This window comes from Cupressus sempervirens, chromosome 10, assembly GCF_028749045.1.
Source record: "Cupressus sempervirens isolate cs-2001-9-10 chromosome 10, ASM2874904v1, whole genome shotgun sequence".
Classification (NCBI taxonomy): domain Eukaryota; kingdom Viridiplantae; phylum Streptophyta; class Pinopsida; order Cupressales; family Cupressaceae; genus Cupressus; species Cupressus sempervirens.
In genome coordinates, this window is record NC_143127.1 from 907,646,687 (window position 1) to 907,673,240 (window position 26,554).

The following is a 26,554-nucleotide window of genomic DNA, read 5'->3' on the forward strand; positions in this document are numbered from 1 at the left end:
GCCAATAACCTAGAGTTGTTGGAGTGCCAAATTGTGAAATGGTTGAAGGGTGTCAAGGAGAAGACATCAAGAGGAGAAGCAAGGACAGAGCACAGAGACTTTGCTTCAATAAGTGGTCAGAAGGTAGATTGCAATAGTACATCAAGCATGAAGACTCAAGGAGACAAAGCTTGAAAGGAGGGCAAGCTGTCAAGAGTTGTAGAGACTGAAAGTCAAGCAAATTGTGAAGAGCTAAATGGTGATTTGAAATCTGCAAGATAAGTTGTGAATTGTAATCAGGTCAAAACCTCTTATTGTTACTCTTTAGCAATTGTATTAGTTAGGGTAGAAATCCTATGGACTTAGGTTGGTTTAACAACCATTTGTAAATCCTTTAACAAGTTGACATTCCAAGTGAATGTTCTAAAGTCCTCTAACTAGACCCACTTCTAAAAGGGTGGTTAAATCCTTTAACTAGGTCACATTTAATAGTGTGTTGTAGCTTTTAACAAGGCAGGCCTTTCACAGGGCATCACTTCAGAAGAGTGAGAATTAAGTAGCATGTTACTAATGGTTTTTCTCAAATTGGTTTTCCATGTAAATCACTGTGTCATGTGTTGATCTTTTCATGTGTTATGTTTGTATGATGATTTACAGTAACTTGCTAAGTAGGAAAGTTTAAGCTTGGATGAATGAACAAGTTTTGAAGGCTCACTTTACTTGATGAAAAAAGTTTTAATTGAACATTTGGACCTTGAATAACTGATTCACCCCCCCTCTCAGTTATTCTAAAGCATTTCTAACATACAATTCGAGCTAAAACACTGTAGGACAAGAGAAGAGGTGATAGTAAGTAGATCGTATGACAGTACGATAGAAGAGAGTAACACAATTGCTATGCGAAAGTCCATAAAACCTAGGAAGAGCATTGAAGCAACCATCGTATGACACAAAAGGGAGTCAATACCGTACGAAAAGCTAGAGAAAGAAATAGAATACTGTATGACTCCCACCAAATCATGGAGTTGTTAGAAGGCTATATAAATTTTTCATATGACCAGTTGAGGTGACCATATAGAATACATCATGGAGGTAGTACAGTGTGTAGGCATACACTGTACGATATTGGTAGCAAGGTTGTAACATAACAAAGAGAAACCATTGTACAGACATAGAAGAAGGCTAATAGGAAGTTTTCTATAAAAAAAAAATGATGACAAATCAAAACAGTTCAGAAAGAGTAATGTATGATATCGAAGGGAATAGAAAGACATCAAAAGGTAGTAAAACATAACTTGTTGGTAGAAAGAGCGTGGGATCAAATGAAAATCAGAAAAATGGTGTGTTCCATGGACTTTTATTTGGGTTTGAGAGTGCTAATTTGGTCTTGGCGGTAGGGGCATTGCCCCTCAACCCTGCCCTGTATTGTGATTGGGAGCGTGCTTGGGGCTCTGCCCCAGGACCCCGTGGGGGCGTTGCCCCTTGACCTCACTGGGCGTGTTGCCCCCTAGACCCCTAGTTAGTGCAGTTATTAGTCGCCTAGAGCCGCTGTCAAAGGTAGAGAGAGCACTAGAGTAAGCCTTTTGAGAAGGGTGATACGCTTTGAGGCACTCAGAGTAGGTGTTGGACATGAGACTATCTTGGTGGATGCATAAAAAGCTCGAGAGGAGCTGATCATCCAGTTGGAGATAGTAGAGTGACACTTGGCTTAGTGTACCTAGGAGTCAAAAGCAGAGAAGGTGGCATAGGTGGCTATCAAGGTCAACTTAGCTAGGGAGATAATATTGTGTTAGCAAAAGCTACAAATGCAACATGTTTTGGAGACTAGTTTGGTGTAGGCATAGGGTGAATGTGAAAGTGGTATGACAGAAAAAGATCTATCCTTTTATAGTTAGTCACAGTTAATGTATTCTATTTTGTTAATCTATCTTGATAATTTTGTAATTGTTGTCTAGAGATGACTTTACTTTTTGGGAGGGATGATGTTGTCAATAAATTCTATATTGTAGCTGAAAGGTAGAATAGTATCCAAACGTGTGTGTGACAATTGAGTCACCCCTTCAAGAATGTATATGTACACCATCCAGAATGGACTTGGAAGCATGATCATTGTAATCAATCATATCGAATATTGTAGTATCTTATGCATACATGTGAATAATAAAAGAATACTTTTGTGTTACATGTTCTTGTCTATTTTTTGAATGCTTTGATAAACTGTTTACCTTGTATGATAAACAATGATGACTTGGAGGGAGAACCACGAGTTAGAATCAATTTTCAAATATCAGAACATAGTCCACCATAGGCAAATCAAATGGTCACATAGTCCAAGGAACAACAATTACATCTAGGCCAATCATCAGGTGAAACTCCTCAACAACAAAAAGATGCAACATAATTGGCCCCACAAAAAGAAGATACATGATGTAAATATTTTGTTGCACAAATATTTGTCTTATTATGACAGTGGCTTTTGTATGTAATATCTTTCCGTCTTAAGGACAACTATTATTTTTCTCTTAGCCTGAAGCTTGTTGCATCTCATGCTATATAAATGAGATCCCAAGGCTAGAGAAAGGGTCTGAACTCTTATGTAATTTTTAGTATTTTGCTAGTCTTGCATTTGGTCCAATTTTCTTGATGTTAATTTTGTGATCTATATTTCTCTACAAATCTGAGAGTACATTAACATTGAAGGATCATGTTGTCTTGTCCTAAATTATTCTAAGTTTTACATCAGTGTTGTATGATTTTCAAAGACACAAAGGAGAGTTTGTACCTTTTCTCTAGCCTTGGGATCTCATTTATACAGCATGAGATGCAACAAGCTTCAGGCTAAGAGAAAAATAACAGTTGTCCTTGAGACATAAAGATATTACATACAAAAGCCACTGTCATAATAAGACAAATATTTGTGCAGCAAAATATTTACATCATGTATCTTCTTTTTGTGGGGCCAATTATGTTGCATCTTTTTGTTGCTGAGGAGTTTCACCTGATGACTGGCCTAGATGTAATTGTTGTTCCTTGGACTGTTTGACCATTTGATTTGCCTGTGGTGGACTGTGTTCTAATATTTGAAAATTGATTCTAACTCGTGGTTCTCCCTCCAGGTCATCATTGTTTACCGTACAGGGTAAATGGTTTATTAATGCATCATCATTGTACCCTGTACGGTAAACAATGATGACCTGGAGGGAGAACCACGAGTTAGAATCAATTTTCAAATATTAGAACACAGTCCACCACAGGCAAATCAAATGGTCAAACAGTCCAAGGAACAACAATTACATCTAGGCCAGTCATCAGGTGAAACTCCTCAGCAACAAAAAGATGCAACATAATTGGCCCCACAAAAAGAAGATACATGATGTAAATATTTTGCTGCACAAATATTTGTCTTATTATGACAGTGGCTTTTGTATGTAATATCTTTATGTCTCAAGGACAACTGTTATTTTTCTCTTAGCCTGAAGCTTGTTGCATCTCATGCTGTATAAATGAGATCCCAAGGCTAGAGAAAGGGTCTAAACTCTTATGTAATTTTTAGTATTTTGCTAGTCTTGCATTCAGTCCAATTTTCTTGATGTTAATTTTTGTGATGTATATTTTTCTGCAAATCTGAGAGTACATTAACATTGAAGGATCATGTTGTCTTGTCCTAAATTGTTCTGAGCTTTACATAAGTGTTGTATGATTTTCAAAGAAAATTAACACAAAGGAGAGTTACCACCATATTTGTTTTCTCTGAATCTCGTCTCCATTGTTATTAGCTGGTTATCTTGAGATTGTATGAGCAAAGCTTATTCAATTTAATGCAACTAGGATAGGTTGTATATCAATTTGTTGTTGCTTTTAATTCAATGAATTAAGTAAATGCTTTAGAAATAAATGCTTTAGAAAGGTGATAGGATTTTCAGTCAGTAAGAAGGATATGCATAAGAATGAGGTTTAGGGTAAATTGCTAATAATATTGATTGCAATGCAATTGATCAGATTAAAATAGTTGGGTAGACTTTGAATGCCAATAGATGAGGTACTGATCATTTATTTAGTTTGCATGAAAAGAGATCATAAGATTGCATAAAGCAAAAATTCAAAATCTAAATCAAATTTGCTTTCATGTAAGAAGAATATAATAGTTGGTCGGCACTTGTTTGAATTTATGCTCTATGTGTTGTTGTTAGCTGCTATAACCCAGACTTACTTGTAAATCTGAGAAGAATTGTGACCAAATATTTCCAATAAGGGATAAGTTTTGTGAATGAATATTAGTAAGAGAGTGAAGAGTAAATATAATATCTAGTATTGAAGCTTTTTTTTCCCTTAGGTGCACCCGCCTTGGTTTTGTAGAACTTGAAGAGTAGAAAATCCTTATGATTTTGTTGAGGTTGGGTCAAGATCCGAGGACTTCTTAGTTGAACATAGGAAATAGCTAACCCTTAGACTATGTTGTTCTTCATTATCTTGATATCAAATATTTTGTTGCTTAGTAGTTTTGAAACACCAACACATCTTATCTCCTTTTTATAAAGTTTCCTAACATACTAACCAATGATTGTAATAATATTTTTGATTTCTTTCTTTCTTGAATGTTATCTCCAAAATAATTTGAAGTTATTTTAACAAACCAAAAAAAAAAACTATTATCTCCTTACAATAAATAATCAAAATTTCCATCTTTAAGATCTACTTGTACACTTTAATGTCCAAGCCATTATTATTATTATTTTTCAATCTACATATACCATTACATTATCGCTCTCTCCACGGAAACACAACGAAATTTTACATATGCTAATCTAAACGCCCAGAGACCATGATCCGTGATAAATACAGGTAACCGAGCCAATAGGAATTTGGGAAATTGTAGCCAAGATAATATAATTTAGAGAAGAGAGATTTTTATCCCTTCAACATCTTCGAGTTCAATCGTTTATAAGTCTACCCAGGCAAAAGACGACGTTGGTTATGAACAACAGTACCATTGATTTTAATCTATCCTGATAGTCACAGATGGCATGGCCATCATCTACTCCTTTGCATCAGCATTGCGGTTCCTCGTTCATGGACACTCTACACTCATCTTTATTCGCCCCTCATTTCAGAAATTCTAACGTTCACCCTTCAAGCCTATGTGTCTCACATTCGAACTCAATTTTGTCAAACTGGGAAGTGAAAGGAACACCAAAAATAAGATGGGTATTCCCCAAGTCCAAGATTTATGCAGTCACAAGGATTTCATCCGACACAGAAAGCAGTAGTCCCAGTAACAGCCCTCAACGGCTCCTGAGAGAATTAGAAGACATGAGAACCAGAGAAAGGAGTCCCAGGCACAAGTATAAACTGCCACCAAAAACATACATTTTGAAGACACCCATGGATGACAGAAAACTAGTAGAGAGGTTTCTTCAGAGCCCCCAGTTATCGCTGAAATCGTTTCCTCTGCTGAGTTCATGCTTGCCCTCGAAGGATTTAGGTGACCATGACAGGGCTTGGATGGAAGACAATCTGCTGGAGGCCAAGCAGGCACTTGGTTACCCACTGGAGGTCCTGAACAGCGTTGATCAGAATAGCCCTGCTGCACATTTTGATACGCTATTATTTCTTGCTTTCCAGCATGAGGAGAGTGAGAGGTCCAAGAAGGCCAGGTATGTCAGAAATGGGCACTCCAGACTTGCATTTCTAGGCGAGTTTGTTGTGAACCTTGCATTGGCAGAATACTTCCTACAGAGGTACCCGAAGGAGCCTCCTGCTTGTCTCAGAGAGAGGGTATACAGCTTGACAAACAAGAGAGTGTTGCCATATTGGATCAAGGTTGTTTCTCTGGACAATTTAGTCTTTCCTTATGATGACATAACAAAGTTGAAGAGGCATGAGCGCGAACCAACTGTCAAGTAAGTTCAAATCTTTATAAATATTAAACTAATCCCATACCTGAGATTGGTTGGCGAGTCTTTAAATGATTTTGTGCGTGTGTATACCACAGTCCATATTTAATAGTATACAGATTCTCGAAAAGGAAAATTGATCAAAATTTAGAAGGCACTTACCAGGACGAACTGTGGTTTGGATGTAATACTATAAAGGTTTTTTAGCTATCATTAAGCAGTAATTCTGCCATTACTGAAGGCATATATCAAAGGCCTATCACGGAAGCCTTAATCCAATCAATCGAACCCTCTCATTTTCTAAATTACGTAAAAATCTTGTAGATGAAAAACATGGAGAGACCATTGAAAGTGCTGGCTATGTCAAGCTTAGTTTTTGTAGTTCTCCTTTTGTTTAATCTGTTCCTATCCGAACTCTGTTGAACAAGGATGTCAAACATGGTTGCAAAGGTTTATGTTTGCCAAAAAATTTCTTCATAATTGTCAGGAACGAGCCTCAAAATATATTTATAACTCAGTCGGCCATGATAGTGGCTTAATGAAATGAGTCCATACTTTGAAAGGCAGAAGTTTTTTTCTCACCTGGTACAAGAGCACAAATGGAAGGTTAATGGAACCATCAAATCTTTCTTACGATCGTACATCTTGAACAAGGATGTCAAAATTAGTTGCAAAGGTTTATCTTTGCCAAAAATTTCTCTATATTTGTCAGAAAGACCTTCAGATTTTTTTTCAATTTAGTTGAGGAAAATAGTGGTGTAAATAAATGGGTCTATGCCTGAAAAGCGGAAGCATTTTTATCATTGTTACAATAGCTAAAATGGAAAGTTAATGGAACCCTCAAATCTATCTTACAATCATACATCAGGCTAATGAGAAAGCCACCTTGACTGGTGGCCTTCTTCTCTCTGGAAAGAAATTAAGGAAAACTTTGAATTATGAGGGTAAAAAGGAAATACTTTTGGATCAGCTTCTCCTTGCTTGGAATTTATTATTTTCTTGTGGTCAATAATCAGGGATTTACAATTGTTAGGAATGTGTAGTTCTAGTCATATTTGTAAAAAATCAGAACTTCATTTTCTTCCATGATCTAGCTAACCTCTTTTTTCTAATGCTTTCCATGCCAATATTGACAGGCAAGTATTCTTTGCACTCATGGCAGCAATCTACCTATGTTTTGGGACAACTGAAATATATCGTGTTCTTTTTGAAGTATTTGGAATGAACCCAGACGCTGAAGATTGTCAGCCAAAAGCTAGGCGACAGCTGGAAGATATTGATTATGTGTCTTCTGAATTTGAAGGGAAAAACTTAACTTGGCAAGAAATTGTTACGTACAAGGTAAGACAAGAGAAGTTGTTAACTCTGGATAAAGGATGAAAAATTTGAAATGTCCTACACAGTTATGTTGTATTTATATGGCGATTTATTGCTTACTTGTAGTTTATTAAGATGAGTTTTATATTTAATGCTTTGATTAGTGCCGAACAGCGTCCTGCAGATGCACTTTTTGCACATCCAAGACTTCATAGAGCATGTGTACCTCCTGGAATGCATAAATTTCGAGGAAACATTTGGGATGTAGATTCTCTGCCACATATTTTGCAAGCATTAGGGTATCCTTTACCAATGTCAGACACAATCCCTGAGGCAACTGAGGCGAGAAACATTGAATTAGGACTTGCAATTCAGGTATTAAATGTTCTCTCGACTTATGTCACATGCCTGGTTATCTTCTACTTAATGTTTATGATCAAAGTAAGAAATGGTGAACTACTGTAGCAGGTAGCAGAATGAATACTAGAGCTACATGATATTCTGAAGTCTATCAGCAAACAAGGACTAAATTATCCTTTTTATTAAGCTTTAAATTTGTGCGTACAATTTCTGAGAAGATTAGATATTCGGCAGCTAAAAGAAATGAAAATCACCTGAAAAGTTACATAAAATTTTACAAACTAATTCCGAACCATTCTCATGAGAAATGATTATCGGGGGAAGTAAAAGCCTCAATTTCATAAGTAATCCCTCAGAGATAATTTCATGGATTTTATATCCATGATTAAAGTGATGATTGCATGAAAGTATTCAAGTTTTCTGTAACTATAGAACATGTAGAAAATAAGACAAAAGACATGACTCTTCTTTTTGAAAACAAGGTCTGAAAAAGGTAAGAAAAAAATACAAAGCCTAGCATTCATGCCAGTCCAACTCTAAAAACAAATTTTAAAGAGGCAGAGGATTTCACAATTAGTGCTACAGTACCATATTATGCAGGAATATTAGAATATGCCTATCCAAGCAATGAACCTAGTGTCCCACAGTTATTATGTCCAAGCTACCTCATAATTTAATAACTACTTCCAAGGGTTTTTTTTGTATGGAAACTGAGTGAGATGTTCTTCTTTGGATTTGGGTTTCTGATGCTTTTGAGTTGAAATATATCATTGCGTTGGCTCAAAATTGTACATGCTTATTGCTCAAAGCATGGAGAGTTGAGTAAAGGAAATAAACGCTTATAAGTCTGGCTAGCCCAAAAGTCATATAACCACCACTCGGAACCAAACAATGATGCATTATCAGTTAAATTACTAATTTTCCGTAGCTATGTTTAATGATGCTGTTGAAGGTAACCTCTTGATTGTTAATTCCTCGAAGCTCATAGATGGAGCAATCAGGATTTAACAGCGAGTAATAATTTAGAATGCAACTTTTCTTGGATACGTATAGCAACTTACACCAGAATACCGTCTTGCCAATTTGATAACCATGACATATATTCAATTTCTGATGAAACATTCTATTTTTGATGGTAGTGAGTGCATTTTGAATCCTGTTAATGTGGAGATGAATCTTCCAAAATATAAAAGCCTGTCCTGTGTTTGGAGTTTTGTATATAAAGAAACACATTTGTAAGAGTATTCTTTTACATTAACCCTGTACACCTATTAGATCAATCTACCCAGGATGAAAACAAAAACATTGAAGAAATTAACTTGGCAGGATTCTTAATATATGTACTTGACTACTTTCCATTAAATCTTAGATAAGGCAGCGTGAGTACTAATTAAAGTCTAATTGATATAGCTAATATGTTAGCCATTCTAGTGGTGCAGATGTGGTAAAGACATTGCTATAGACATTTGGTGTTGTAACAGTGTTGATGTGAGTTTTGTTCCAAGACAACATGCAGAATCAAACACTCAATGTTTTGGAGTGAAACATCAAACATTCATTCCTCTCTTGATATAAGATCATCTCTCATGCTAAGCTTGCAAAGTAAAATCATGGAATGACTTCAAGGTTCCCTTCAAATTGAGGATGCTCAGCGAAATAATGTGATATGCTGGTAAACACTTGGGGACTTACGCTGTTTCTCAAGACTTGACAATACACTTCTAAAGGTTTGGCTTCATAATGTGCAATGAAAATATATTGTTTTGATTTTTCAAACTTCCACTTTGACTTAAACTTGCAAAGTTTAACTATTTCTACTTAGAACCATGAATGTAAGGAATCATGAATGGTTTGGACTCTACTAGATGCAGCTTAATCAGTAACTTGACTCATCTAGTGCAAGCTTCTAAGGTATATGTCAAGATTTTTTAATCAATAATTCCTCCTTAATTACATCAAACAGATGCGAAGTAAAAATTCAATACTGATTGAAGTTTAGCATTATCATTCAATGGATAACCACACAAGGGAATCTTACAATTCATAAGAAGCTAGTGGGCCAGATTTGTTCAAGTCATGCAAGTGAAAATCTACGACTTTCATTCAATTAAACTACTTGAAGTGAATTCTATTCTACTTTGTCTCAACAACTTGAAATGGAAATCTATTCTAAATGAGGATGAAGGTAACCATGCAACGATTCAAACTTCATCACAACAATCACCATGTACAAGACAACAATGACTAGTAGCGTTACATCCCAATTTTTGACCTAATTTAAAATATAGTTGTTGAGGTTCACATGAAGTCAGTGGACAGTTAAATTTGTTATAATCCTGCAAAATGGTAAGATGGTTAGTTGTTATAATTTCATGTGAAGATAACATGCTAGTTGATTATTTATCACGAATTCATGGAATTGAAAAGGCCGCTAGCCTTATGATTATTTATAACTTGTTATGATAATATGATTTAATTGTGGAGAATTTCCTTGTAGGAAACACATCGAAGGGGTGGAGCATTGTCAGAAAAGAATTAGGCACAGGAACATCACTATCATTGAGCAAATGGGTTGAGGACCTAGCGACTTGAACATTAGGATACTTTCGATGAAACTGTATGAGCTATTTAAATAAATAATTTGAGAAACATATAATAATTGAGTTAAAATATAAAACGTACCTCAAAGGATTTTAAATGATCTTTTACCATATTATTATAATATATATCTATATACATACACAGATATAAAAATGAATTGATACCATCATATTTTATTATAATAAAATAATGCCACTTCACCAATATGTTTACACGTATGTATATAAATTTAAACTACAATAATATTCAAATTATAACCTTCCAACTCTTTTTCCATCTTTTATTCTTTTCCTTGTTTGTAACCGATTAAACACTTGGCGTTTTTAATTGGCAAGATATTCTTTAAGTTACGGAAGCCAAAGAGTCTTCTTTAAACCTTTTTATATCATGAGTCGAGAGAGTGGCAGAGATATATATATATTATTTTCCTAGTATTCGACTTCTTGCATTCATCCGAATTATATATTCAAGCATACCCGACTTCCTTTTATTAGTCATGATTTTGTTCTTATTATAGTGAAGCCGTGAGAGAGATGGATACCATTTTCCATACACCCGATTGTCTTCTACTGCTACGTTTTCAGAAATCTCTTGCCTCCATAACACTCGACTACTTGTCTGTAGTGATCTCCATCTTTACCAATTATTACTCTGCCTTCAAAACACCGATTTCTTAAATTCTATTTGTGTCGATTCCTTGCAATATCAATTGAAAAGCCTTGTTCAAGCAGTACGTTTTCTACTCCTTGTCGTGCAAGTATTCTGGTTGAGAATTAGAGATTATATTTATTGAAGTGATGTCTCAAGCAATAGGAGGGAACAAATCAATTTGTAGTTCTTCAAACAATACCGAATTCTTATCAGGTCATGAGTTCCATTTTAGTGTTTTAAATACAATTACTATAGCAGTCGGCTAGGCTCAGAAATTTCTTTTTTATCTATGATCACATTATTTAGCTTGTTGAATAATTCTTGTCTTTTATAATGAAATTTCTTCTTACTTTCATAACTTCCAAAATCATCATGAAGAGAGTTCAATAGTTTCTCTTGAAGAAGAGTTTCTAAGTGTAATAAGAACCTTTATGAATGGTATGGATATTAAGAACATGTTTTATTTTTACCACAATTTATGATAAAAGATATAAACAATGATCAAGAGTAGAATGCTCATAACTTTTCACACACCTGGGATTTGCCGACAGTATAGCCAAGAAATGATGAAGAGGTGTAAAGGGCAAAATGCTCATAAACTTCCAAAACACCTAGGAATCACCGGCTGTGTAGACATGAATGGTGTAGAGGTGGAATAAATCTGCAAGAAAGCAAAAGAGAAATCAGACATGAATAACTTAGATGAAATATATTTAATAGCTAATGCATGATCCTGTTTATTGTATTTCCCTGTTGTCAAGACGAGTGGTGTGATTAGATATCAGGATGCTCAAAGGATGACCAGATGTTCCATGTCTAATTCCGGGTAGGTAGGGCCTTTCTCGTTAGAGATTGCATGGGGATAAAGTTATGGTCCGAGGTTGGGTGGTTAAGCCCCTGACAATGTTTCCCCTCTTCGCAAGATGTCGGACGTGCATTAGACAAAGATAAGCTATGCATTCAAACGTTTGTCGGAAACAAGTATTTTTTACTTTTATGATGTATATGCAAGAAGGTAAGATTACTTGAGTTATATCATTGTTAATTTAATCTTTCATTTATATGAATTATGAATATGAGCATATCTTCTAATCTTATGTTATTGCCATAGTTAAGCATTCAAAAGGAAAGGAATGATACAGTGGCATCTGAAGCCCAAATTGATTTAGTGGTATCTGAAGCCTTAAATGATACAGTTATTTTACACTTAGTTGCGAGAGATAGATTTATCTGATGGATTGTTAATTTAATCTTTCATTTATATGAATTATGAATATGAGCATATCTTCTAATCTTATGTTATTGCCATAGTTAAGCATTCAAAAGGAAAGGAATGATACAGTGGCATCTGGAGCCCAAATTGATTTAGTGGTATCTGAAGCCTTAAATGATACAGTGGTATCTGAAGCCCTAATTGATTCAGTGGTATTTGAAGCCCTAAATGATACAGTGGTATCTGAAGCCCTAATTGATTTAGTGGTATCTGATGCCCTAATTGATATAGTGGTATTTGAAGCCCTAAATGATCCAATGGTAATTGATGCCCGAATTGATACAATGGTATGTGATGCCCTAATTGATATGGTGTTATTTAATGGTAATCGTCATTTGATATTGATATAGTGGTATTTGAAAGTAATTGTCATTTGATTTTGATATAGTGGTATTTGATGGTAATCATCAATTTATACTATGTGATATTTGTGGACTAATCTAGGTGATTGCAGAAGCATCCCTACAATGATTTCTCGGTTCAAATTCCATGGTAGGTAGAATTTAATTTCCATAGTAAATTCATTAATGGTGTTTTTCAATTCTTAGTTATGGAATTTTGTTTACCTAATTTTAACTGTTAATCTCATTCATATGAACGTAACTGATTTAACTGTCTTCCTATGAAAAATGAAGTAATAACTGTATTTCTTTGATTATGTTAGTTGTTAATTAAGATCCGGAAAATGTGGTTGTTACAAGTAGAGCCAATTTTGCATTATTTTTGCAACAGTTCTCCAACATAATCTTAAAAAATGAGAGGAGCAATCCTTATATGGGGAGCCCAAATACAGTGTATGAACAAGATTAAATCAAAATCAATGGTCCACATTGAATCCTACAAACCATAGTCATGGTTACCACCATATTGACCAATGAGATTCAAGCATCCCAAAAATAGACCAATAGAAAAATTACATGAGTAACAACCAATCAAAGGGCGTCACAAATGTGGGCCAATCAGAATCAAGCACCTAAACAACTAACTAATGAGAAAATAGTTCGCCACCTAGACAACTAATCTCTCTCCTTCCTTGCCAATCTGATGAACTTGGACACCATGCTATTGACTTCACTCATAAGAGGTATAGGTGTGTATCAAATTGTTCTTCCTCTCTGCTAAATCCATTCTAGTTTTGGCTGCCACAATCGTTTTCTCCCACTCAGATTTATTATCTCCCATTGAAGTCATGAGAAGTCTAAGAGATGAGAGGCCTTTCAAGATCTTACTTCTGATGATATCATTTTCACTTAAGACTCAATCTTTCACTTAAGACTCAATCTTTTACTCAGGATTTCCAAGTTCATGTTTTCTTCACTTAGCTCTTCAAAATTAAAGGCAACTACAATTTCACTCAAAGTGTTTGTGGTTATGTTTTGGATGGAAATGCCAAGATGAACAATATCATTCCTTTTCTTTTCCAAAGCTTCTAGCTTGTGAGCTAGAGCAAAGTACCACACCTCTATGCTGTTCCTTTCTCCTGCCTTAATCCTTGTTCCCTTCATCAATAATTGCTTAGGAGTATCTACCATAGCCTGTAGCTGGGGTAGAGTTTTATCCTTGATAGGCAAAAAACTCATTTCAAAGACTAATGAAGGCATGGAATCTAGCCCTGAGTGTCTGGATCTGCTCAATGAGTCTTGCGAGGAATGCTAATCCTTCTTGTAATACCCTATCTACCCAAGACCGAGTCTCTTGAAGTGTAATCCTTGCACCTTCTATGTTGATATCCCCACTGTCAAGGGCAAGCGAATCGTGTGATTTATTCACTAAATTGGTTTGTATGCATTCCTGCAAAATGCTATCCTCTAGTTTTCCTCCTTGTACCTTTTCTCCTCCTTGATTTCTTTGTCCATTATCTTCTGCATGGCTTTGAGAGCATTGTGAGCCTCCTCATACTCTATCTCTTTTGTAGGTTCCTAACTCATGTTCAACTATCTCATAGTCCTAGATTTGAACGTTGTCTTTCCTTTTGCTCACCTTAGGGATAACAACTTGGACCTTGCGCGTCCTTGAATTATTTCAAGTTTATTGGCATGAATGCCTTATGGAGATTTCTAGTATGCTTTTGGAGATGATTGAGTGCTTATGTGTTGCATTCATGACTTGGTTTGTCATTGATGTCAACATATTAGCTTCCTGGACAATTCAAGCAGAGTTGCAGAGATAGTCTTGTTCGACGCGGTTCGTGGTTGCAAAGTTAAATTCAGCAGGGTTAGAGTTATGGTCTTGGATGTTTATAGATGCTACGTCTATGTTCATGGAAAGAGTTGTGGAGTTTTGCACGAGTTATAGAAGTTTTGCAAAGGACTGGTTGTAGACCAGTGTATAGGAATTTGTATGCTGTTGTTTGTGTTGTATCTTTTTGATGGAGTTAAAGCTCGTTCAACGCACTTGGATTTTGGTCATAGACATGTTCATAATGCTATGTTTGAGATGGAATTTGGTTTTGAGTTTGCGAAGACCTATGAAGGATAACGTGTGGGTTATTCCTTGGAGGTCGATTGAGTTATATTATTCATGTGATTTGTATTGTAGTGCGTGGAACTTAATTTTCATATCTTATGATGGTCCTATATTATTCATTGTACGTTGGGAAAGCCTCAAGGTCGACTCAATTAGTTATTAGGACTTGGTATAAAGGAAAGGTGTTTCCTTGGTTGTAAAGTGTATCATATGTGGTCATATGTAATGTAATGTGATTATGTACGAAGTTGGATTCAAATTTTGGTAAGGTTAGAGCAAAGATTGATGCTGGTGATGCTGTGGAACTTCAAAGGAACTGTATTGGCAAGATACATTGTTGTTTTAGTCAGTTCATTTTCATGGATATGTTATCCTGAATTGTTTAGGGAGAATAGTTCTGAAACAATTTGGACAGTGAGTTTAGTTGACTTCTTATCAGCTCCTAATAGGGTTGGAACAACTCCTAACAGGATTGGAATCTTCTAACAGGGATTCAAAGTATCCTAATAGGGACTCATATATTGATTGTATTTATTTGACTCCTAATGGGATCACATCTTTTCACAAGGAACTTTTATATTAGTACATCATCTTGTGGGCATCATTTTGACTGGGGTTTTCCCTCTGATCAAGGGTTTCCCTAATTAACATATCTTGTGTCACTTTGCATGATTATCATCTTGTGGTTGTTATATCTTTTGGTTACATGTCTTAGTTTTGTTAAAGTTGATAAAGATTATATAAAGTGCATAACTGATTCACCCTCCACCTGTCTTTATTATACTAGTGGACTTTACTTTCTAACAAGATTATCTTAGCTGCTCTTCTTGCAAGTTGCCTCTCTTCGTCCTCTTGTTATAAAAGATCTTCAATGTTGTCAACCGGTCTTGCTTCAACAATATTTTTCTCGCCTTGCATTACATCCTAGAACCAATCAGGTGTTGTGCACTCCCCTAATGCTAGATTAGGTTTCTTTCTTCTATGACTCTTGATTGGAATCATTGCAACCTCCTTGCTTAGACCTTTATTAGGAGAGGAACCTTTCCGTCTTGAGGAGAATCCTTGATATCAACTACTTGGTTGCCATTATCATTTTGTGGAGACACTATTTGTTTTGCTTTGAAGATACTTAGTGGGGAATAACCTAAAGAATTTTCACTAGTGCTGCCCTTTGATTCAGAAGAAATCTTCTAATGTATTTCTATATCTCGGGATGGCATAATCCTGCCTTGTTTTGCAGTGGTGCTCTCTTTGAATGAAGGAGCTGCCTATTTTTGTTTCTTCCCTTAAGGCTTGTCAATTATTCCCTTTTCTTTTGTATTCCTATTTGTTGGAGCACTCATAGTTTTTTTTTCCTTTTCTTGCTAGTTGCACCTTGTCAACCACTTGGTCCTTGAGGCTTCTCAGATGAATCCTCTTCAATTTCTTCAACTTCTTTCATCTTACTGTATGTTAGGGGTATCCCTTTTCTTGATAAATCGACAACCTTTGCACTTAACCATTGCTGGGTGTGGAGTGTTTCTGGAATCATCGTGGTCTCAAAACTAATCTTTCTCTCATCCTTCCAATCAATTAGTTCAAATTCATTGTTTGAAGTGGTATCAAAGTCTCCTCAGCATCATACTCTAGCGATCCAAGATAGCTATTCCATTCCATTTGTACTCTCTGATTTCATCAGCTATCAACCTTGAGAATATCCTCTTTCTAACCTCTACATCGTCCTCTACATTAGCCCAATAGTCTTCTAAATGGGGGATGTCAAAATATTGGTTTCCATATGCCCATTTAATCTTTCTTTTGGGGTCGAAGTTTTCTCTTGATTGATAGAAGCCTAGCCCCATAGTATTCCAATTTTGCATTGACTGCTTTAACTATTCCCTGTGATGGGCATGTCTCACTTTGCAAATTGAAGTCAAACTTAAATTTGGGCTTGTGTCTACTTTTTAGAATTCAATTATAAGAAAACAACCGCGTTTCTACCTCCATGATGACTATCTTTTTTGTAGGATACCTTGGTAGCTTCCTTGGGCAAATTGTGTTTTCACATATGCACATGTATGTGAATTTGTCATTTTGGATGTACCACGACTCATAGTCTTCAATAAGCTTTTTGGCTTCTTTGGTAAGTCTTGCATATGGAATTCCTTATAACTGCCTTACAATCTTCATGGGGAATATATTGTTGAAGATTTTGAAATCCTTGTGATTATGAATGTGCAATTGTGGATAGCATTGGTGCACTAACTATTCTCCCTTTTTTCGGTTCCACACTTTCCTAAAGCCTTCAATCTTTCAAATCTAAACAACCTGGCCAACATTTAGGCAAGATGGGATGTCATGTAGAATGCCTTAGTGTCCTTAATTGTCTTCAATTGATGACCAATGTTGATAGTGATAATCTTTACCCATGCAAACATCATCTTCCATAATAAGATATTGTCAATGAAGTAGAACATCCAATTCTTAAAGGTGCCTCCTTGTGGTTCCCCCATCACCCAATTTAACATCATGATAAAACCCCCGATATCCTACTTGAAATCTGATATGGTTCTCTTTTAACTTCAAGAGTTTGGAGTAATGACTCCATGGTTCAACCATCTACACGTTATTCATCATCTTTGCACAAGCATCTACTTGATCATCGTAATGCTTTTAACATCCTCCTTGATGATGTAGACCTTTCCTTCATGTGATGGCATGTCAAAAGCCAACCGGATGGCTTTGACTGATAGCACAAGTATAAGCATCTTCTTCACTTCGCATTTGATTCCTTTCTTTGAGCATTGTAGTTCTTTGCATATACCAAGATCAACTCAATGCATTGCTTAGTAGGGGGGAATGCTTAGTAGGGGAGAATGTAGTTTCATGGACCATTCCGTTCTCTACGATCATCTTTGTGATCCTTGAATTTGTTTCTTTTTTCATTCTCTTCCTTACTTGGACCATGTCGAGAGATCCCATCCTAGTGTCTCCAATATTCTTATGCTTGGTGGTATAACTAGACTTCGGTGTCATCTCCTCAGAGTCGCTCTTCACTTGAGCTTGCCTTGCCTTCTTGGTGTTGTCAGGCTTAGCTCTAGCCATGTTCTTTCTTGGTACGACAAATCTTCAATGAGTCCTTGGAATCTAAGGTTTCAACTCTTAAGCTATGGATTTATGATTTAAGCTCAAATTGATAAGCTACGATTGAGCAGATCTTGAAGATGTTTTCTCTTTCAACATCTTAGCGAATTTTATTGCCCAAGTTCTTAAGAACTTAAAATATCCTCTAGTTAAAGAATTTTTTAAAAACTTGATTTTATATTAATTGGACTAAATTCACTTTTCTAGTTAATTAAGATTCACTGGCTTTGAATAAGAAGTCAAATCAAAAGAAAAAATAACAATATATCTAATTTATTTGACTCCCTATTTAAAGATCTTGATAGAGTGAGATTGAAGTTTTAAGTTTAAATTTTCTTTTTACTGATATTTCAATGATTTATAATAGAAAATTAAAACTAAAAAGGGAAGCCATTTAAATTAAATTGCATTCTCTTGACTTACTCCTATTTAACTAAGAAATGAAGGCTTTTCAACATAAACAAAATTATTTTTTCACCACCTTAGAATCTAAAAGGATTTGGGCTTTGGAATTAAGAAGAGCTGCAGTCTTTAAACTTATTGGATGCCTCCACGGAACATTAATGAAATCACTATCTTCAGTTCGTAAAAATCACTGCCAACTTTGAAGAAGTTTGATGGTCCATGCAGAGAAAAGATTGGTATTGAGCTGGTTTGATAATTTATTTTCTTCACTACTTTATATAGTCAATGTCTAGAGTGCAGGGACACTTCTTTATATAGGCCGATTGGTGGCCAATGAGAAATTATTTTTAATTTAATTTTCAGGCCATATTGGTCGACCTTGTTTGAATGGTTTAATGCTTTTTTTAAATGCACATCTTTTCATTTCAAAGTCGTGGCCCTTGTATGGGGAAAAAACAAAGCAACAAAGAGTATACAAATCCTTGTGGGAGGGCGGAATTCTGTCTTTCATTGAGGATGATAACTTTACTAACCCATAGTTTCCACCTTCCACTTGTGTAAAACATGGCTCAACTCCATCACATTGGTGTGATATTGGCCAATGCGGAAACATGAAGGGCCTAAGAAATGTTTACTTGTGCGGAAATGCAACATGCATTAGGATAGAATCTTCAATTCTGCCCTCCCTTGAAGATAAAACTTTTCTCCCACTACTTTGATTGTAACTTTTAGTTTATTTGAGTTGGGTAGCATCATTTTTGTTTTCTCACTAAATCTCAATTTGTCCTTTATTTTGGCGGAATTGCATACTATCCTAGGATTCTCTCTAAGGTGATGGGTGAAATTTCATGGTTCAAGATGATAGAATCCTCTATTTGGGTGGAAATCTGATAGGTGTGAGGATTTCATCTTTTAAATGCCATCCCTTCCTTCACTCACTCTCTTCGGTGTTTTGTTAGATTCCATATACTTTGACATTTTCTTGAAAATGTTCAAACACTTCACCACATTATGCAAGACCAGGTTGGTGTTTTCTCCAATCGTGGCGAGATTTTGTTGGAGGAGAGGATTACCAAATCCTCTTGCCCTAATGGAATCCACCCACAGGTGAGGATTTTGCTCGTTATCATCACCCTTCAAATGCCTTTCATTCTATCTTCGAGTTCAAACTTAACTTTGTCTTGACTCTCGATCACTTCCTCTACACTTAGATACTTTACCAAACATTTTTCCCTTATACATTCAAATTCTCTACTACTTCCATACTTACTCATCTCAAGGCCTCTTTGAAAAATTCTGCCACTATAGCAATAGCTACTTTTATACATATATGGTTCTGATGTTTCTTTCCATTTAGATAATTCAACGAAGTAGCAAGTACATCCCGTAGCCTAATTGCCTTTGCAAAGTATCCAAATGTATTCACTGTTGCCCTTCGAGTACCCTTCTTGTGTGCTTTCAACATCTCAAGAAGTGTAAGGAAAATTCTCAGCCATTTTCAAATTTCTTAATTGGATATCTAGCCTCGGAAACATTAAAATTTCCTCCAAAATATTCTTCTAACCAGAGAACAGCTCTAGGATCCAAATAGTTGGTAAATTCATCAAGTAAAACAAGGGAAGGCTGAATAAATAGTGTTCTTGCCAAAGAGATTCTAATATGCCAACCTCCACTGAAAGACTTAGTAGGCTGGGCCTGCATATCTTGTGTGAAACCAGCCAAAAGCTTGGAAGGTAAAGCCTCTGCTGCATTGGATCTAGTCTCTTGCAAACTCCGCTGGTTGTTATTCCTTGCCTTGAATATGCAGTCCTTCAATGGAGTATTGATTCAGATATCTCGTTCTATTCCCCAACAAATGTTGTGACTTCTTGCCTTGACAACTTGTTGTGAGATTTTCACACCATCGCCCCAAAATTTTTGGGGACCCCCTTTTTTCTAATCGCCTTGGCAAATTTTTGGATTGCCCAATTTTTTTTGAGTTTTGAAAATTTCACGCCTTGGCATCTTCAGGACAAATATGGGGAGGCTTAGCTTATTTTCACCCGGTTTTCTTAACTTGATTTTCCAGAGCTATCAATTTTATCCCTAGGCCGAATAATTTTTTAAGTTAACTTCAACTTGGCAGGATAAAGTTGTGAATTTTGTACTTAGGCGTTTTCTTTTGAAAATTTGGTCTTAACTCTGTAAATTTGGATAATTCTCAAAAGAGAAATTTTAATTAGACTTAAGTTTTTGGAAAATCTCAAATTTTTCTTTGGTGAAAATTTTTAATTTTGTCGAAATGAGGAAAATTGCAAAAAAATCGATTTTTGGTTCTAAATGCGGTTTTAATTTTTAATTTTTAATTTTGGCAAAATCGATTTGGTAGAAAATTGCAAAAAAATTAGCTTTAATCGGATTAATTGCCTAGAAAACTTTTAAGTTTTTAATGAATTTGGTAATTTAATATTGAAAAAATGGCTTTTGGTTAGCCAAAATCCAAATTTAATGACGTATTAATTACTAAACCCTCATTAAATAGAAATATTTAATACCCTCAAGGCCATTTAATTTCGTTTTGCAATTGGAGCTAATTGGTAAATTTAAAAGTGCAATTTTCTTTTAGCAAAATTAATTTTTTTGAGCTAAGTATTTAATTGTGGGCCTTAACTTGAATTTAATTTTTGTTTTTTGTTTTCTCCTAGACCATGTAGGCCAGCTTTATGGAAAAAAAAATTGGCTATAAAAGGAGTCTCCTCCCCATCTCATTTTCACAAATCATTTCTTCCTCTCCATGTGGGCGAATTTTGTGGAGGAGCAGATTTTTTCCAGACTTGGGCGAAATTTGTGGGAGCCGAATTTAGTGGAAGGCAGTTTTTTGCATGCTTGGGCAATTTTTGCTTGCATTTCTTCATTGTCAGACCTTGGCGATTTTTTTGTGGGCAGAATTCTTGCATATTTTGGTGGTTTTTTCCTCCATTTGTGGGCTGCGATTTGTGCCCTAGGTAGATTTGTGGGCAGATTTCAGACTTCATGCTTGGGCGAATTTGAGACAAAGGCAAAATTTTCCATCTTTAGCATTTTATTGAGGCAGATTTGATTCTGATTTTTGAGCAATTCATGGTGAAGGTCTGATTTTTTTCTACTTAGGACTGCATTTTTGTACCAGATTTTGGCAATTTTGTTGGGAGAAGAGATACATATGAAAGTTTGATTTTTGCATAGAAGGCAAGTGTTGGATAGTTTTAGGAGTGTAATTTTCTAATTTGCAAAGGGATTTGAACTTCTTGAAAGTCATATCCTAGGTTCCGAAAAGTTGCTGTAAGTTTATCAGTTAAGGTGAATTTTCATCATCTAGAGTTGCAAGGAGTGCTTAAGCTGATATATCCATCTTTCGTTCTAGGCTAAGGATTGCTCCGCTTGGTTCTTCTTGCCTTTTGGTCCACCACTCTGCCATCCCGTAATAGGGCGACGAGCATGGAGGATGATAGTGCAAGTAAGAATCCCAAGCGGGCGAACACTAAGAAAGACAAAGAGGATATGACGCCCAATACTTTCTTCTTCTCGAAAATGAAGAGAATAACTGACACCAATATCTGTACAGTGGACATGATATGGATGAGGGACAGACTGAAGGAAGGACAATCCCCCTTGGCAAAAAAGATTTACAAGAGTGGAATTGTACACGTAGCGGCCTTTCCTCCCACATTGCCTTGTCCAGAATTGATTATGGAATGTGCATTCAGATTTGATCTAAACAGTAATTCCATCATTTTTGATGGAGGGAAGAGAGTGTTGGCCAGCATTGGCGAACAAGCGATTGAAGAAACATTTAACATTCCCCAGTACAAGGGCATGACAATTGTAATGATGGATCAAGCAACTAAGTCATTTCAAGATAACCAAGGGGCCTATTACACTCATCTAAAGCAGAATTGGATACGCAAGGGAAGGAAAGGAGTTAATAGATCATCGAGGCTTATAGTGGCACTTGATTTTGAGAATATTAGAGAAGAGGATGTCAATGAAACAGATTTTGGATTGAGGTTGGATGAGTTGGGAAAGGTTGCCATCAGGAAAAAGCATTTGGGCACCCTTTCCTCTCTCAGCACTTTTATTGGATTTGCAAAGGAATATGAGAAGGATCATGAAAAAATACTACAAGCAGCGAACAGCGTGGCAAAGACAGCAGAACTCAAGGCGAAGCACACACCTTATCCTCCTATGGAAGAAGTTAATGAAAGGCTAGCTAAATTCATTGCCTTAGCTAAGAAAATGAAAGAAAAGGGAAGATTTATATTAGAAGATCATTTGATGTAAGCCCAAGTGGCAATTCCCCTTTCTTCTAGAATAGGACAATTGTCTATTTTTGATTGGCCACTATTTTGGTGCCTTCTCATTGGTTGCCACTTTTTGCACTTTTTCATTGGTCCATTGATGAGGTGGCGGCTTCTCATTGGCCGATGGGGTGGCAACCCTAATTAGGGTTTTGAGGATCTAATCTGGATCGTTGATCTTGTTTTAATCTCCACCGTCTATTGTATTTCTGGCCCCTATAAAAGGCCATTTGCTCTCATTTGTAAAGTGTCGAAGAAATTGTTGCGAAAATGATACCAAAATTGCTCTCTTTTTCATTGTTGCGATTTGCATGTTGATTAAGAACATTGGGTATTATTGCATGTTTTCTACTTCCACTTACTTAGATTTCTTTTCAAGTTGTTAAAGTTGGTTTCATTTGAAGTTGTTTAAGTGAAGTTAAAGTAGATGAATAGTTGTATGGTAGCATTGGTAAATGTTTGATAGGAATCAATACTAGGCCACTAGCATCCTAGCGGCTGGTTGGGAAGTTTTGTGTGGTAAACTAGTTTATTTTTCCTTTGAATCATTGCACCTGTGGAAGTGAGGCCACTGGTCAGCTCTCATTAGGTTCAATCCCTGTCCATTTGCTAACCTTCCATTCATAGCAGTAGGAGTAGAATAGTAAGTAGTTGGGTAGTCGAAGCTTAGAGAAGCAAGTTAGAGTAGATCAAGTGATAGAACTCATCCATTCACCTTCCACAACCATCGCTTTCCCATCAACATCATCATCGGCAGACACACCCTCCATCATCGCGACCATCGACATTATCTGCGTCTGCATATTTCACAAACCGAGTCACCATCACCTTCATTCCACCAAAGTCCAAGTCATCCTCGAATGAATAGCGTAAGGCCGCCTACGTGATTACCAACAAATCACATCGATAAAACTGAGCGAGTATCCAACGGTGTAAGGAACATTGGAGCTATTGCTTATGTCTTCATGAGTAATAACTTTTCAAGAGAGGAGTTGCATGTTTAATATCTCGTATTGAATATTCAAATCCTAATATGTTATGTAAGTGGTATAAAACTCGCATCAACACAACCCAAGGGCAGTGCTAAACTCTACTGCCCATTCACGTTGATGGATCCTAAAAATTTAGATCTCCATTTGTGAACTGATGTTGAAAATTGATGATATCAAAGGATTTATAAGCATGAACAAGATTGCTAAGGTAACCATTCCCAATATTGAAGGTATGAGGAGCCAAACTCACTGTTTGAATAAAGTGGAAATTACCTTCAATTTGCCAAACTTGTTGAAATACTATGAATATAAATTGAAATAATACTATTGGCAAAGGCAAGTAAAGCATTTGCAGCTTGCATAATGTCTACATAGAAATAGTGATACATGGATACACTCAACAATAGTGATACATGGATACACTCAGCAAATGGTAAAATAGTCTATAGCATATAGAGGTCAGCATATTAGATATATAATTTACTCAGTCAATGAAATATATGCTCTCTTCAAGGAAATATCTTGTCCTAAGGATTTCTGACCAATTTCTAATCAAATGCTTGTTGGGACTGACAAAACATTTAGCACTTTGATTACAAATCACATTTCTGGCAGACATATGGGGTCATGTATAGAAAAGAAGAAGTCATGAAGTCATGTATACAAAAGAAGAAGTCATGAAGTTTAGAAGTCTGAAGTTGTGATGTCAAACCTATAGATAGAACTTGTATGGCATCAAATATCTGGAACGTGAGCTATAATGGAGACAGATTTTGAAGATCGAATTCAATTAGGGTGTATGAATGATGTGTTTGTTTTATTCAAAGGAATATGATGAAAGGCCAAGCCACGCACTATTTTATACTACAGCAAAGCAGATGAAAAGAAGGCAAAAGCCACATTTTAGAATAATGTACACACGTATACGTGCTATAGAGAGTGCTTAACCATGTGGAACAAGAACAAGCATATTTTGTTGAATTCAACGATTTTGTTGCACATAAAATGGAAGAAGCGTCAGACTTTGAAAACGGGAATGATTATCATCATTCAGTATGACAAGACGTTTTCTTTGCAAAAGCCTAGATAATTGTTTCATGGTGATAAGATTTCAGTGATATCCTCCATGCACTCACTCACGATGTATTTCAAGTATGAAAAAGTATCCCATCATCTTGTATATTGTTTTAAGAAAAATGAGAGCATCAAAATAATAGATTTTGCACAATTTCAGCACCTTTGTACGGTCACGATGAAGTTAATTGTTTGGTAGTATCAGGTAAAAATTCTTGGAGTCTATTTTTCATCAAGAAGAGGCTACAAAAGTTTTTGCGTTATCTTTTTCCAATTGTTAATCCAAGTCTTGCTTAGAAAAATCTGGGTCTAATGATGTTGTGTGTTTGTTGCAAGTATGCAATGAAGAGGAAGCGCACAGAAGTGTTACCTATGGTATTCTTCCAATTCAGATTTCACTTCTAAATCTCATGAAGGAATTATCTTGTCTGGAGAAGACCGCTCTGGAATAAAGTGGAGAACATCCTATTTGATATGAGAACTCAAGAACTACCAACATCTTCGTATGAAAAGTGGAACACGATGATTTTGTGACAGGAATCTACACATAAAAGAAAGGAAGGAAGAGTCCTCACGGATATGGAGCACGAGAATTCGATTTGTTCCTCCATCGGCTAAACTACGTCGGTTAAACTATTAAAATTAACTTTGGCCATAATTTAAAGATCAGGAAACATTAATCACTAAGTCAGAAATTATACTAAAGTTTTGTATGGTTAGCATTTCATTATGAAAGGAGGCGATGCCGGGAAAGGCAACTGACACCTCTTTGTGTATTATAAATATAGATGTAAAATCAAACAACAATTCATATTCATATTAAAATTTTTACATATCCTATGCACAATTTGATATATTATATTCTTTCATTGGTAAAGGAATGAGCGATTCAACAAAGCTCGTGGATTTGAATTATTGGGTGAATTTTATGCAGTCCGGATAGATTCGTAGTAGATAGATCATTTGTAAGGAGTGTCTTTATTGCGATTTTACTTCCGGCATAATTGTTTATTTTAAATTTTGGAGTTGAAATATTATTAAGTTGTGTTCTTTATAATTATTTTTAAAATTTTATAAATGTTTTAATGTTCGGACAAGTGGACTAGGTCATTATTGCATTTTAAATTTGATAAACATAAATATTGTGAAATATTTAATTATTTCCGTATTTATGTCTAGTTTGTCTCCATATCATTAATGTTAAAGTGCATCCTATACTAGTTTAAAATTGCATTCGTATAATTGATCCATCGCGTCTAGATTATTAATTTGTTTATAGTTTAAGTACATTGAACATTATAAAGTTGAATGTTTCAACTTATCATATTGACTCTGTTTGCCCATTTAATTAAGCCCTGGTCTTTATTTTACTCTTGATTCAAAATCCATATATTGGCAATTATTTCATATCTTTCCCTTTGAAGAATTAATATATTCATTTGTTGCATTAATCTGTACTTCTTTAAAAACATTCATATTTTTATTTATTATTATTAATTCATAAATTGCAAGTGTGAGGTTTTCCATAATTCTTGCCACTTGGAAAACTTTTGTTGTATTTGTGTTCTAATCAATCTGCTACAAGCATCTTGGGCTTAAGTGTTTTGTTCAAGATTAGGTACACCCGCCTTGGTTTTGCACAACCAGAAGCGCAAGGGATTTGGATTGCATCGATCAATCCCGTTAGGTTGGCCATAACTGGTTGGATATCCCAGCATCGAGTTGGCAAGACTCGTAGGATTCCAATCTGCAGTTTTGAGAACCAACAGATTGGTGACTCTACTGGGGAACGTTGCAAAATAAGCCCTATGAATTTTTGATTGTAGACTAGTAAGAGTCAAAATTCTATTTTATTTATTAGAGTATTTTGATATATTTAAAATTCTTAATTGATAATTTTTTTTACAGTACATTTCCTTGAAGATTTTTATCTCATAATTTTTTTTATAAATCTTAAATTGCTTTACTAAGACTTGATCTTGTAGAAGTATTGTATATCTTTTCTTCAAGTCTTTGCTACAGGTTTGATCTTCGATGAGGTGTACTCTACTGGCAAGAACTCAAATTCTTGAAGACAATTTATTTCCTCTATTTGGAGGCGGC

At 35.7% G+C, this 26,554-nt stretch overlaps 1 protein-coding gene across 1 annotated transcript in view; it reads left to right on the plus strand.

Annotated features, from left to right (window-relative positions):
• The first annotated feature begins 4,953 nt into the window (after nt 1-4,953).
• Nucleotides 4,954-26,554, plus strand: part of LOC149536938 (ribonuclease III domain-containing protein RNC1, chloroplastic-like) — a 109,190-nt gene continuing 87,589 nt past the window's right edge. Inside the window, exons 1-3 of the mRNA XM_089806467.1 lie at nt 4,954-5,879; nt 7,010-7,214; nt 7,365-7,565. Of these exons, the coding sequence (XP_089662593.1) occupies nt 4,999-5,879; nt 7,010-7,214; nt 7,365-7,565 (1,287 nt within the window). The 5' untranslated portion in view covers nt 4,954-4,998. The remainder of the gene's footprint in view (nt 5,880-7,009; nt 7,215-7,364; nt 7,566-26,554) is intronic.